General features: G+C 57.5%; 1 protein-coding gene across 1 annotated transcript in view; it reads left to right on the top strand.

The window, feature by feature from the left end:
* Window positions 1–11,811, top strand: part of LOC144490840 (3 beta-hydroxysteroid dehydrogenase type 7-like) — a 14,058-nt gene extending 2,247 nt beyond the window's left edge. Inside the window, exons 2-4 of the mRNA XM_078208537.1 lie at window positions 7,306–7,461; window positions 10,328–10,436; window positions 11,646–11,811. Coding sequence (XP_078064663.1) covers window positions 7,306–7,461; window positions 10,328–10,436; window positions 11,646–11,811 — 431 coding nt within the window. The remainder of the gene's footprint in view (window positions 1–7,305; window positions 7,462–10,327; window positions 10,437–11,645) is intronic.
* The last annotated feature ends 3,189 nt before the right edge of the window (window positions 11,812–15,000 follow it).

The following is a 15,000-nucleotide window of genomic DNA, read 5'->3' on the forward strand; positions in this document are numbered from 1 at the left end:
ATGGGGAGTGAGCGGGGCAGTGGGATTAGTTTGGGATTGATACAGGGCTATGGGGAGGGAGCGGGTCAGTGGGATTAGTTTGGGGATTGATACTGGGCTATGGGGAGAGAGCGGGACAGTGGGATTAGTTTGGGGATTGATACAGGGCTATGGGGAGGGAGCGGCTCAGTGGGATTAGTTTGGGGATTGATACTGGGCTATGGGGAGAGAGCGGGACAGTGGGATTAGTTTGGGGATTGATACAGGGCTATGGGGAGAGAGCGGGGCAGTGGGATTAGTTTGGGGATTGATACTGGGCTATGGGGAGGGAGCGGGTCAGTGGGATTAGTTTGGGGATTGATACTGGGCTATGGGGAGAGAGCGGGGCAGTGGGATTAGTTTGGGGATTGATACAGGGCTATGGGGAGAGAGCGGGGCAGTGGGATTAGTTTGGGGATTGATACAGGGCTATGGGGAGAGAGCGAGCAGTGGGATTAGTTTGGGGATTGATACAGGGCGATGGGGAGAGAACGGGACAGTGGGATTAGTTCGGGGATTGACGGCTATGGGGAGAGAGCGGGGCAGTGGGATTAGTTTGGGGATTGATACAGGGCTATGGGGAGAGAGCGGGGCAGTGGGATTAGTTTGGGGATTTATACAGGGCTATGGGGAGAGAGCGAGTAGTGGGATTAGTTTGGGGATTGATACAGGGCTATGGGGAGAGAGCGGGGCAGTGGGATTAGTTTGGGGATTGATACTGGGCTATGGGGAGAGAGCGGGGCAGTGGGATTAGTTTGGGATTGATACAGGGCTATGGGGAGAGAGCGGGGCAGTGGGATTAGTTTGAGGATTGATACAGGGCTATGGGGAGAGAGCGGGGCAGTGGGATTAGTTTGGGGATTGATACAGGACTATGGGAAGAGAGCGGGGCAGTGGGTTTAGTTTGGGGATTGATACAGGGCTATGGGGAGAGAACGGGACAGTGGGATTAGTTTGGGGATTGACGGCTATGGGGAGAGAGCGGGGCAGTGGGATTAGTTTGGGGATTGATACAGGGCTATGGGGAGGGAGCGGGGCAGTGGGAATAGTTTGGGGATTGATACAGGGCTATGGGGAGAGAGCAGGGCAGTGGGATTAGTTTGGGGATTGATACAGGGCAATGGGGAGAGAGCGGGGCAGTGGGATTAGTTTGGGGATTGATACAGGGCTATGGGGAGAGCGCGGGGCAGTGGGATTAGTTTGGGGATTGATACAGGGCTATGGGGAGAGAGCGGGGCAGTGGGATTAGTTTGGGATTGATACAGGGCTATGGGGAGAGAGCGGGGCAGTGGGATTCGTTTGTGCATTGATACAGGGCTATGGGGAGAGCGCGGGGCAGTGGGATTAGTTTGGGGATTGATACAGGGCTATGGGGAGAGAGCGGGGCAGTGGGATTAGTTTGGGATTGATACAGGGCTATGGGGACAGAGTGGGGCAGTGGGATTAGTTTGGGGATTGATACAGGGCTATGGGGAGAGAGCGGGGCAGTGGGATTAGTTTGGGGATTGATACAGGGCAATGGGGAGAGAGCGGGGCAGTGGGATTAGTTTGGGGATTGATACAGGGCTATGGGGAGAGCGCGGGGCAGTGGGATTAGTTTGGGGATTGATACAGGGCTATGGGGAGAGAGCGGGGCAGTGGGATTAGTTTGCGGATTGATACAGGGCTATGGGGAGAGCGCGGGGCAGTGGGATTAGTTTGGGGATTGATACAGGGCTATGGGGAGACAGCGGGGCAGTGGGATTAGTTTGGGGATTGATACAGGGCTATGGGGAGAGAGCGGGGCAGTGGGATTAGTTTGGGGATTGATACAGGGCTATGGTGAGAGAACAGGGCAGTGGGATTAGTTTGCGCATTGATACAGGGCTATGGGGACAGAGTGGGGCAGTGGGAATAGTTTGGGGTTTGATACAGGGCTATGGGGAGGGTGCGGGGCATTGGGATTAGTTTGGGGATTGATACAGGGCTATGGGGAGAGAGCGGGGCAGTGGGATTAGTTTGGGGATTGATACAGGGCAACGGGGAGAGAGCGGGGCAGTGGGATTAGTTTGGGAACTGATACAGGGCAACGGGGAGAGAGCGGGGCAGTGGGATTAGTTTGGGAATTGATACAGGGCAACGGGGAGAGAGCGGGGCAGTGGGATTAGTTTGGGAATTGATACAGGGCAACGGGGAGAGAGCGGGGCAGTGGGATTAGTTTGGGAATTGTTACAGGGCAACGGGGAGGGAGCGGGGCAGTGGGATTAGTTTGGGAATTGATACAGGGCAACGGGGAGAGAGCGGGGCAGTGGGATTAGTTTGGGGATTTATACATGGCAACGGGGAGAGAGCGGGGCAGTGGGATTAGTTTGGGAATTGATACAGGGCAACGGGGAGAGAGCGGGGCAGTGGGATTAGTTTGGGGGTTGATACAGGGCTATGGGGAGAGAGCGGGGCAGTGGGATTAGTTTGGGGATTGATACAGGGCTATGGGGAGAGAGCGGGGCAGTGGGATTAGTTTGGGGATTGATACAGGGCTATGGGGAGAGAGCGGGGCAGTGGGATTAGTTTGGGGATTGATACAGGGCTATGGGGAGAGAGCGGGGCAGTGGGATTAGTTTGGGGATTGATACAGGGCTATGGAGAGGGTGCGGGGCAGTGGGATTAGTTTGGGGATTGATACAGGGCAATGGGGAGCGTGCGGGGCTGTGGGATTAGTTTGGGGATTGATACAGGGCTATGGGGAGTGAGTGGGGCAGTGGGATTAGTTTGGGGATTGATACAGGGCTATGGGGAGAGAGCGGGGCAGTGGGATTAGTTTGGGGATTGATACAGGGCTATGGGGAGAGAGCGGGGCAGTGGGATTAGTTTGGGGATTGATACAGGGCAATGGGGAGAGAGCGGGGCCGTGGGATTAGTTTGGGGATTGATACAGGGCTATGGGGAGAGAGCGGGGCAGTGGGATTAGTTTGGGGATTGATACAGGGCTATGGGGAGAGAGCGGGGCAGTGGGATTAGTTTGGGGATTGATACAGGGCTATGGGGAGAGAGCGGGGCAGTGGGATTAGTTTGGGGATTGATACAGGGCTATGGGGAGAGAGGGGGGCAGTGGGATTAGTTTTTTGGATTGATACAGGGCTATGGGGAGAGAGTGGGGCAGTGGGATTAGTTTGGGGATTGGTACAGGGCTATGGGGAGAGAGTGGGGCAGTGGGATTAGTTAGGGGGTTGATACAGGGCTATGGGGAGAGAGCGGGGCAGTGGGATTAGTTTGGGGATTGATACAGGGCTATGGGGAGAGAGTGGGGCAGTGGTATTAGTTAGGGGGTTGATACAGGGCTATGGGGAGAGAGCGGGGCAGTGGGATTATTTTGGGGATTGATACAGGGCTCTGGGGAGAGAGCGGGGCAGTGGGATTAGTTTGGGGATTGATACAGGGCTATGGGGAGAGAGCGGGGCAGTGGGATTAGTTTGGGGATTGATACAGGGCTATGGGGAGAGAGGGGGGCAGTGGGATTAGTTTGGGGATTGATACAGGGCTATGAGGAGAGAGCGGGGCAGTGGGATTAGTTTGGGGATTGATACAGGGCTATGGGGAGAGAGCGGGGCAGTGGGATTAGTTTGGGGATTGGTACAGGGCTATGGGGAGAGAGTGGGGCAGTGGGATTAGTTAGGGGGTTGATACAGGGCTATGGGGAGAGAGTGGGGCAGTGGGATTAGTTAGGGGGTTGATACAGGGCTATGGGGAGAGAGCGGGGCAGTGGGATTAGTTTGGGGATTGATACAGGGCTATGGGGAGAGAGTGGGGCAGTGGTATTAGTTAGGGGGTTGATACAGGGCTATGGGGAGAGAGCGGGGCAGTGGGATTATTTTGGGGATTGATACAGGGCTCTGGGGAGAGAGCGGGGCAGTGGGATTAGTTTGGGGATTGATACAGGGCTATGGGGAGAGAGCGGGGCAGTGGGATTAGTTTGGGGATTGATACAGGGCTATGGGGAGAGAGTGGGGCAGTGGGATTAGTTTGGGGATTGGTACAGGGCTATGGGGAGAGAGTGGGGCAGTGGGATTAGTTAGGGGGTTGATACAGGGATATGGGGAGAGAGCGGGGCATTGGGATTAGTTTGGGGATTGATACAGGGCTATGGGGGGAGAGCGGGGCAGTGGGATTAGTTTGGGGATTGATACAGGGCTATGGGGAGGGAGCGGGGCAGTGTGATTAGTTTGGGGATTGATACAGGGCTATGGGGAGAGAGCGGGGCTGGGGGATTAGTTTGGGGATTGATACAGGGCTATGGGGAGAGAGCGGGGCAGTGGGATTAGTTTGGGGATTGATACAGGGCTATGGGGAGGGTGCGGGGCAGTGGGATTAGTTTGGGGATTGATACAGGGCTATGGGGAGAGAGCGGGGCAGTGGGATTCGTTTGGGGATTGATACAGGGCTATGGGGAGAGAGCGGGGCAGTGGGATTAGTTTGGGGATTGATACAGGGCAATGGGGAGAGAGCGGGGCAGTGGGATTAGTTTGAGGATTGATACAGGGCTATGGGGAGAGCGCGGGGCAGTGGGATTAGTTTGGGGATTGATACAGGGCTATGGGGAGAGAGCGGGGCAGTGGGATTAGTTTGCGGATTGATACAGGGCTATGGGGAGAGCGCGGGGCAGTGGGATTAGTTTGGGGATTGATACAGGGCTATGGGGACAGAGTGGGGCAGTGGGAATAGTTTGGGGATTGATACAGGGCTATGGTGAGAGAACAGGGCAGTTTGGGAACTGATACAGGGCAACGGGGAGAGAGCGGGGCAGTGGGATTAGTTTGGGAATTGATACAGGGCAACGGGGAGAGAGCGGGGCAGTGGGATTAGTTTGGGAATTGATACAGGGCAACGGGGAGAGAGCGGGGCATTGGGATTAGTTTGGGAATTGTTACAGGGCAACGGGGAGGGAGCGGGGCAGTGGGATTAGTTTGGGAATTGATACAGGGCAACGGGGAGAGAGCGGGGCAGTGGGATTAGTTTGGGGATTGATACATGGCAACGGGGAGAGAGCGGGGCAGTGGGATTAGTTTGGGAATTGATACAGGGCAACGGGGAGAGAGCGGGGCAGTGGGATTAGTTTGGGGGTTGATACAGGGCTATGGGGAGAGAGCGGGGCAGTGGGATTAGTTTGGGGATTGATACAGGGCTATGGGGAGAGAGCGGGGCAGTGGGATTAGTTTGGGGATTGATACAGGGCTATGGGGAGAGAGCGGGGCAGTGGGATTAGTTTGGGGATTGATACAGGGCTATGGGGAGAGAGCGGGGCAGTGGGATTAGTTTGAGGATTGATACAGGGCGATGGAGAGGGTGCGGGGCAGTGGGATTAGTTTGGGGATTGATACAGGGCAATGGGGAGCGTGCGGGGCTGTGGGATTAGTTTGGGAATTGATACAGGGCTATGGGGAGAGAGTGGGGCAGTGGGATTAGTTTGGGGATTGATACAGGGCTATGGGGAGAGAGCGGGGCAGTGGGATTAGTTTGGGGATTGATACAGGGCTATGGGGAGAGAGCGGGGCAGTGGGATTAGTTTGGGGATTGATACAGGGCAATGGGGAGAGAGCGGGGCCGTGGGATTAGTTTGGGGATTGATACAGGGCTATGGGGAGAGAGCGGGGCAGTGGGATTAGTTTGGGGATTGATACAGGGCTATGGGGAGAGAGCGGGGCAGTGGGATTAGTTTGGGGATTGATACAGGGCTATGGGGAGAGAGCGGGGCAGTGGAATTAGTTTGGGGATTGATACAGGGCTATGGGGAGAGAGGGGGGCAGTGGGATTAGTTTGGGGATTGATACAGGGCTATGGGGAGAGAGTGGGGCAGTGGGATTAGTTTGGGGATTGGTACAGGGCTATGGGGAGAGAGTGGGGCAGTGGGATTAGTTTGGGAATTGATCCAGGGCTATGGGGAGAGAGCGGGGCAGTGGGATTAGTTTGGGGATTGATACAGGGCTATGGGGAGAGAGTGGGGCAGTGGGATTAGTTTGGGGATTGGTACAGGGCTATGGGGAGAGAGTGGGGCAGTGGGATTAGTTAGCGGGTTGATACAGGGCTATGGGGAGAGAGTGGGGCAGTGGGATTAGTTTGGGGATTGATACAGGGCTATGGGGAGAGAGCGGGGCAGTGGGATTAGTTTGGGGATTGATACAGGGCTATGGGGAGAGAGTGGGGCAGTGGGATTAGTTTGGGGATTGGTACAGGGCTATGGGGAGAGAGTGGGGCAGTGGGATTAGTTAGGGGGTTGATACAGGGCTATGGGGAGAGAGCGGGGCAGTGGGATTAGTTTGAGGATTGATACAGGGCTATGGGGGGAGAGCGGGGCAGTGGGATTAGTTTGGGGATTGATACAGGGCTATGGGGAGGGAGCGGGGCAGTGTGATTAGTTTGGGGATTGATACAGGGCTATGGGGAGAGAGCGGGGCTGGGGGATTAGTTTGCGGATTGATACAGGGCTATGGGGAGAGAGCGGGGCAGTGGGATTAGTTTGGGGATTGATACAGGGCTATGGGGAGGGTGCGGGGCAGTGGGATTAGTTTGGGGATTGATACAGGGCTATGGGGAGAGAGCGGGGCAGTGGGATTAGTTTGGGGATTGATACAGGGCTATGGGGAGAGAGCGGGACAGTGGGATTAGTTTGGGGATTGATACAGGGCTATGGGGAGGGAGCAGGGCAGTGGGGTTAGTTTGGGGATTGATACAGGGCTATGGGGAGAGAGCGGGGCAGTGGGATTAGTTTGGGGACTGATACAGGGATATGGGGAGAGAGCGGGGCTGGGGGATTAGTTTGGGGATTGATACAGGGATATGGGGAGAGAGCGGGGCTGGGGGATTAGTTTGGGGACTGATACAGGGATATGGGGAGAGAGCGGGGCTGGGGGATTAGTTTGGGGACTGATACAGGGATATGGGGAGAGAGCGGGGCAGTGGGATTAGTTTGGGGATTGATACAGGGCTATGGGGAGAGAGCCGGGCAGTGGGATTAGTTTGGGGACTGATACAGGGATATAGGGAGAGAGCGGGGCTGGGGGATTAGTTTGGGGATTGATACAGGGATATGGGGAGAGAGCGGGGCTGGGGGATTAGTTTGGGGATTGATACAGGGCTATGGGGAGAGAGCGGGGCTGGGGGATTAGTTTGGGGATTGATACAGGGCTATGGGGAGAGAGCGGGGCTGGGGGATTAGTTTGGGGATTGATACAGGGCTATGGGGAGGGTGCGGGGCAGTGGGATTAGTTCCAGTATCTGGCTGTGACTACCATTGTCTCCGGATCTCTTTGCCAGACTCAGTTACTGTGCGGGCGATGGAGGGAGATGTCAGGGACCGAGAGGAATTGATTCGAGCCACCCAGGGTGTCGATGTGGTCATGCATCTGGCGAGTATTGTCGATATATTTGGCCAGGTTCCTGAAGCAGCAATGGAGGAAGTTAATGTGCAAGGTCAGTGCTAAGGGAGTGCCGCACTGTGGGAGGGTCAGTGCTGAGGGAGTGCCGCACTGTGGGAGGGTCAGTGCTGAGGGAGTGCCGCACTGTGGGAGGGTCAGTGCTGAGGGAGTGCCGCACTGTGGGAGGGTCAGTGCTAAGGGAGTGCCGCACTGTGGGAGGGTCAGTGCTGAGGGAGCGCCGCACTGTGGGAGGGTCAGTGCTAAGGGAGCGCCGCACTGTGGGAGGGTCAGTGCTGAGGGAGCGCCGCACTGTGGGAGGGTCAGTGCTGAGGGAGCGCCGCACTGTGGGAGGGTCAGTGCTGAGGGAGTGCCGCACTGTGGGAGGGTCAGTGCTAAGGGAGTGCCGCACTGTGGGAGGGTCAGTGCTGAGGGAGTGCCGCACTGTGGGAGGGTCAGTGCTAAGGGAGTGCCGCACTGTGGGAGGGTCAGTGCTGAGGGAGCGCCGCACTGTGGGAGGGTCAGTGCTAAGGGAGTGCCGCACTGTGGGAGGGTCAGTGCTGAGGGAGCGCCGCACTGTGGGAGGGTCGGTGCTGAGGGAGCGCCGCACTGTGGGAGGGTCAGTGCTGAGGGAGCGCCGCACTGTGGGAGGGTCAGTGCTGAGGGAGCGCCGCACTGTGGGAGGGTCAGTGCTGAGGGAGCGCCGCACTGTGGGAGGGTCAGTGCTGAGGGAGCGCCGCACTGTGGGAGGGTCAGTGCTGAGGGAGCGCCGCACTGTGGGAGGGTCAGTGCTGTGGGAGGGTCAGTGCTGAGGGAGCGCCGCACTGTGGGAGGGTCGATGCTGAGGGAGCTCCGCACTGTGGGAGGGTCAGTGCTGAGGGAGCACCGCACTGTGGGAGGGTCAGTGCTGAGGGAGCGCCGCACTGTGGGAGGGTCAGTGCTGAGGGAGCGCCGCACTGTGGGAGGGTCGGTGCTGAGGGAGCGCCGCACTGTGGGAGGGTCGGTGCTGAGGGAGCGCCGCACTGTGGGAGGGTCAGTGCTGAGGGAGCGCCGCACTGTGGGAGGGTCAGTGCTGAGGGAGCGCCGCACTGTGGGAGGGTCAGTGCTGAGGGAGCGCCGCACTGTGGGAGGGTCAGTGCTGAGGGAGCGCCGCACTGTGGGAGGGTCAGTGCTGAGGGAGTGCCGCACTGTGGGAGGGTCAGTGCTGAGGGAGTGCCGCACTGTGGGAGGGTCAGTGCTGAGGGAGTACCGCACTGTGGGAGGGTCAGTGCTGAGGGAGCGCCGCACTGTGGGAGGGTCAGTGCTGAGGGAGCGCCGCACTGTGGGAGGGTCAGTGCTGAGGGAGCGCCGCACTGTGGGAGGGTCAGTGCTGAGGGAGTGCCGCACTGTGGGAGGGTCAGTGCTGAGGGAGCGCCGCACTGTGGGAGGGTCGGTGCTGAGGGAGTGCCGCACTGTGGGAGGGTCAGTGCTGAGGGAGCGCCGCACTGTGGGAGGGTCAGTGCTGAGGGAGCGCCGCACTGTGGGAGGGTCGGTGCTGAGGGAGTGCCGCACTGTGGGAGGGTCAGTGCTGAGGGAGCGCCGCACTGTGGGAGGGTCAGTGCTGAGGGAGTGCCGCACTGTGGGAGGGTCGTTGCTGAGGGAGCGCCGCACTGTGGGAGGGTCAGTGCTGAGGGAGCACCGCACTGTGGGAGGGTCAGTGCTGAGGGAGCACCGCACTGTGGGAGGGTCAGTGCTGAGGGAGCGCCGCACTGTGGGAGGGTCAGTGCTGAGCGAGCGCCGCACTGTGGGGGGGTCAGTGCTGAGGGAGCGCCGCACTGTGGGAGGGTCAGTGCTGAGCGAGCGCCGCATTGTGGGAGGGTCAGTGCTGAGCGAGCGCCGCACTGTGGGAGGGTCAGTGCTGAGCGAGCGCCGCACTGTGGGGGGGTCAGTGCTGAGGGAGCGCCGCACTGTGGGAGGGTCAGTGCTGAGCGAGCGCCGCATTGTGGGAGGGTCAGTGCTGAGCGAGCGCCGCACTGTGGGAGGGTCAGTGCTGAGCGAGCGCCGCACTGTGGGGGGGTCAGTGCTGAGGGAGCGCCGCACTGTGGGAGGGTCAGTGCTGAGCGAGCGCCGCATTGTGGGAGGGTCGGTGCTGAGGGAGCGCCGCACTGTGGGAGGGTCAGTGCTGAGCGAGCGCCGCACTGTGGGAAGGTCGGTGCTGAGGGAGCGCCGCACTGTGGGAGGGTCAGTGCCGAGGGGGCGCCGCACTGTGGGAAGGTCGGTGCTGAGGGAGCGCCGCACTGTGGGAGGGTCAGTGCTGAGGGAGCGCCGCACTGTGGGAGGGTCAGTGCTGAGCGAGCGCCGCATTGTGGGAGGGTCGGTGCTGAGGGAGCGCCGCACTGTGGGAGGGTCAGTGCTGAGCGAGCGCCGCATTGTGGGAGGGTCGGTGCTGAGGGAGCGCCGCACTGTGGGAGGGTCGGTGCTGAGGGAGCGCCGCACTGTGGGAGGGTCGGTGCTGAGGGAGTGCCGCACTGTGGGAGGGTCAGTGCTGAGGGAGCGCCGCACTGTGTGAGGGTCAGTGCTGAGGGAGCGTCGCACTGTGGGAGGGTCAGTGCTGAGGGAGCGTCGCACTGTGGGAGGGTCAGTGCTGAGGGAGCGTCGCACTGTGGGAGGGTCAGTGCTGAGGGAGCGCCGCACTGTGGGAGGGTCAGTGCTGAGGGAGCGCCGCACTGTGGGAGGGTCCGTGCTGAGGGAGCGCCGCACTGTGGGAGGGTCGGTGCTGAGGGAGCGCCGCACTGTGTGAGGGTCAGTGCTGAGGGAGCGCCGCACTGTGGGAGGGTCAGTGCTGAGGGAGCGCCGCACTGTGGGAGGGTCAGTGCTGAGGGAGCGCCGCACTGTGGGAGGGGCCGTGCTGAGGGTCGTATTGTGAATAATTCTCTCTCTTTCAGGCACACATCATGTGATTGAGGCTTGCATCGCTAATGGCGTCCGTCGCTGTGTCTACACCAGCAGTATGGAAGTTGTTGGTCCAAACACTCGGCAGGAACCCTTTATACGGTAATTTAGCACTGACCCTCCCACAGTGCGGCGCTCCCTCAGCACTGACCCTCCCACAGTGCGGCGCTCCCTCAGCATTGACCCTCCCACAGTGCGGCGCTCCCTCAGCACTGACCCTCCCACAGTGCGGCGCTCCCTCAGCACTGACCCTCCCACAGTGCGGCGCTCCCTCAGCACTGACCCTCCCACAGTGCGGCGCTCCCTCAGCACTGACCCTCCCACAGTGCGGCGCTCCCTCAGCACTGACCCTCCCACAGTGCGGCACTCCCTCAGCACTGACCCTCCCACAGTGCGGCGCTCCCTCAGCACTGACCCTCCCACAGTGCGGCACTCCCTCAGCACTGACCCTCCCACAGTGCGGCGCTCCCTCAGCACTGACCCTCCCACAGTGCGGCACTCCCTCAGCACTGACCCTCCCACAGTGCGGCGCTCCCTCAGCACTGACCCTCCCACAGTGCGGCGCTCCCTCAGCACCGACCCTCCCACAGTGCGGCGCTCCCTCAGCACCGACCCTCCCACCGTGCGGCGCTCCCTCAGCGCCGACCCTCCCACAGTGCGGCACTCCCTCAGCACCGACCCTCCCACAGTGCGGCGCTCCCTCAGCACCGACCCTCCCACAGTGCGGCACTCCCTCAGCACCGACCCTCCCACAGTGCGGCACTCCCTCAGCACTGACCCTCCCACAGTGCGGCGCTCCCTCAGCACTGACCCTCCCACAGTGCGGCGCTCCCTTAATGTTGAGACTTGGATGAAAGTTTGAGATATTAGACTGAAGTGTGAGCTGTGGGAAGGCCACGGAGACGTCAGACCTCCTTGAGGTGAAGCGAGACTCTGTCCCGTGAGAAGAAGCTGTGTAAATTCCATGTTGTCCTGAGTTTGGGCGCACAAGAGCTGATCTCATCAAACCATTGACAATTCCGAGGGGTTTGATATGGGAATGTTCTTTCCCCATTCTCCGGGGCTGGGAAATCAGGAATATTGTGGGGGAGGCAGTGTGGGGTGGGTTTGCCGGCGGGGGGGGAGCAGGTGGGGGCCCAGGCTAAGGCGTCAGCCATTTTGGATTGCGGTGAGGAATCAGGTCTTCACTCGGAGTGGTAAAATCTGGAATTCTGCCACCCAGAGATAGTTTTGAATGACAGAGCAGGCTTGAGGGGCTGAATGGCCTTCACCTGACCCTACTTTACGTGATGTTCTCTTCCTGTCCCGCAGAGGTAACGAGGAAAGCAAATACAACATCCTCCTCGAGGTCCCCTACGCCCGCACAAAGGCAGCTGCCGAGAAAGTGATCCTGGCAGCCAATGGAATGGAGGTGACTGACTTCAACTCGGAAAGGATGATTCCATGGGACTCTCCCATCGTTAGCACAGGTCCCTGACGGAGAGACTCCCTCTTTAACAGGAGTCCCTGACGGAGAGACTCCCTCTTTAACAGGAGTCCCTGACGGAGAGACTCCCTCTTTAACAGGAGTCCCTGACGGAGAGACTCCCTCTTTAACAGGAGTCCCTGACGGAGAGACTCCCTCTTTAACAGGAGTCCCTGACGGAGAGACTCCCTCTTTAACAGGGGAGTCCCTGACAGAGAGACTCCCTCTTTAACAGGGGTCCCTGACGGAGAGACTCCCTCTTTAACAGGGGAGTCCCTGACGGAGAGACTCCCTCTTTAACAGGGGAGTCCCTGACGGAGAGACTCCCTCTTTAACAGGGGAGTCCCTGACGGAGAGACTCACTCTTTAACAGGGGAGTCCCTGACAGAGAGACTCCCTCTTTAACAGGGGAGTCCCTGACGGAGAGACTCCCTCTTTAACAGGAGTCCCTGACGGAGAGACCCTCTCTTTTACAGAGACCTGGGATAGAGAGAGAGACTTGGCATTACGTGAGGTGTTATAGATGGAAATCCCCAACTCTCCACATCTCCCTCGAGGGACATTTTCCAAGCTCTGATCTTCTGGAAGCTAAACCTTTGATTTCGGTACACTGCGTTCAACAAACAAGATGCAACCAGCATTGCTTTGTGGAAAGAACTCAAAGTGACTGTTTGATTCGATTTATTATCGTCACGTGTATCGGGATACAGTGAAAAGTATTGTTTCTTGCACGCTATACAGACAAAGCATACCGTTCATAGAGAAGGAAAGGAGAGGGTGCAGAATGTAGTGTTACAGTCACAGCTAGGGGTGTAGAGAAAGATCACCTTAATGCCAGGTAGGTCCATTCAAAAGCAGCAGGGAAGAAGCTGTTCTTGAGTCGGTCGGTACGTGACCTCAGACTTTTGTATCTTTTTCCCGACGGAAGAGAGAATGTCCGGGGGTGCGTGGGGGGGGTCCTTGATTATGCCGGCTGCTTTTCCCTGAGGCAGCGGGAAGTGTAGACGGAGTCAATGGATGGGAGGCTGGTTTGCGTGATGGGACTGGGCTACATTCACGATCCTTTGTAGTTTCTTGTGGTCTTGGGCAGAGCAGGAGCCCCAGACCGAGCTGTGATACACCCGGAAAGGATGGGGCATCTGTAAAAGTTGGTGAGTGACGTAGCTGACATGCCAAATTTCCTTCGTCTCCTGAGAAAGTAGAGGGGTTGGTGGGGCTTTCTTAACTATAGTGTCGGCGTGGGGGGGACCAGGACAGGTTGTTGGTGATCTGGACGCCTAAAAACTCAAAGCTCTCTCGACCCTTTCTACTTCATCCCCGTTGATGTAGACAGGGGAATGTTCTCCTTTACGCTTCCTGAAGTCGATGACGATCTCCTTTGTTTTGTTGACATTGAGGGAGAGATTATTGTTGCCAGTTCACCAGATTCTCTGTCTCGTTCCTTTAATCATCTCGTCATTGTTTGAGATCCGACCCACTACGGTGGTGTCGTCAGCAAACTTGAAACTCGAATTGGAGGGGAATTTGGCCGCACGGTCATAGGTGTATAAGGAGGGGGCTGAGGACACAGCCTTGTGGGGCACTGGGTGTTGAGGACGATCGTGGAGGAGGTGTTGTTGCCGATCCTTACTGATTGTGGTCTGTGGGTTAGGAAGTTGAGGATCTAGTCACAGAGGGAGGAGCCGAGGCCCAGGCCACGGAGTTTGGAGATGGGTTTCGTGGGAATAATGGTGTTGAAGGTTGAGCTGTAGTCAATAAATAGGAGTCTGATATCGGTGTCCTTGGTATCTAGGGGTTCCAGGGTTGAGTGCAGGGCCAGGGAGATGGCCTCTGCTGTGGACCTGTTGCGGCGGTAGGGAAACTGTAGCGGACTCTTCCGGATCGTCAGAGGTGTGAGGTGATGCACTTTGGCAGAAAAGGGGGTTCGGGGTGGGGAGGCAGCATGGTAGCAGTGGTTAGCACTGCTGCCTCACAGCACCAGGGACCCGGGTTCGATTCCCGGCTCGAGTCACTGTGTAGAGTTTGCACGTTCTCCCCATGTCTGCGTGGGTTTCCTCCGGGTGCTCCGGTTTCCTCCCACAGGCCAAAGATGTGCGGGTTGGGTGGATTGGCCATGCTAAATTGCCCCGTAGTGTCCAAAGATGTGTAGGTTGGGTGGATTGGCCATGCTAAATTGCCCCGTAGTGTCCAAAGATGTGTAGGTTGGGTGGATTGGCCATGCTAAATTGCCCTCGTGTCCAAAGATGTGTAGGTTAGGTGGATTGGCCATGCTAAATTGCCCCATAGTGTCCAAGGATATGTAGGTTAGGTGGATTGGCCATGCTAAATTGTCCTCAAGTGTCTAAAGAAAGGTAGGTTAGGTGGATTGGCCATGCTAAATTGTCCCTTAGTGTCCAAAGATGTGTAGGTTAGGTGGATTGGCCATGCTAAATTGCCCCTTAGTGTCCAAAGATGTGTAGGTTGGGTGGATTGGCTATGCTAAATTGCCCCTTAGTGTCCAAAGATGTGTAGGTTAGGTGGATTGGCCATGCTAAATTGCCCCTTAGTGACCAAAGATGTGTAGGTTGGGTGCATTGGCTATGCTAAATTGCCCCTTAGTGTCCAAAGATGTGTAGGTTAGGTGGATTGGCCATGCTAAATTGCCCCATAGTGTCCAAAGATGTGTAGGTTAGGTGGATTGGCTATGCTAAATTGTCCCATAGTGTTCAAAGATGTGTAGGTTAGGTGGATTGGCCATGCTAAATTGCCTTCAAGTGTCGAAAGATATGTCGGTTAGGTGGATTGGCCATGCTAAATTATCCCTTAGTAACCAAAGATGTGCGGGTTAGGTGGATTGCCCATGCTAAATTGCCCTCAAGTGTCTAAAGATGTGTAGGTTAGGTGGATTGGCCATGCTAAATTATCCCTTAGTAACCAAAGATGTGTAGGTTAGGTGGATTGGCCGTGCTAAATTGCCCTCAAGTGTCTAAAGATGTGCAGGTTAGGTGGGTTGGCCATGCTAAATTGTCTCTTAGTGATCAAAGATGTGTAGGTTAGGTGGATTGGCTATGCTAAATTGTCCCTTAGTGTCAGGGGGACTAGCAAGGGTAAATGCATGGGGTTATGGTGATACTGGGATTGTGGTCGGTGCAGACTCGATGGGCCAAATGGCTTCCTTCTGCCACTGTAGGGATTCTATGATTCTATGAGGAAGGGACAGGC

This window comes from Mustelus asterias, unplaced genomic scaffold, assembly GCF_964213995.1.
Source record: "Mustelus asterias unplaced genomic scaffold, sMusAst1.hap1.1 HAP1_SCAFFOLD_3903, whole genome shotgun sequence".
In the NCBI taxonomy this organism is placed as follows: Eukaryota; Metazoa; Chordata; class Chondrichthyes; order Carcharhiniformes; family Triakidae; genus Mustelus; species Mustelus asterias.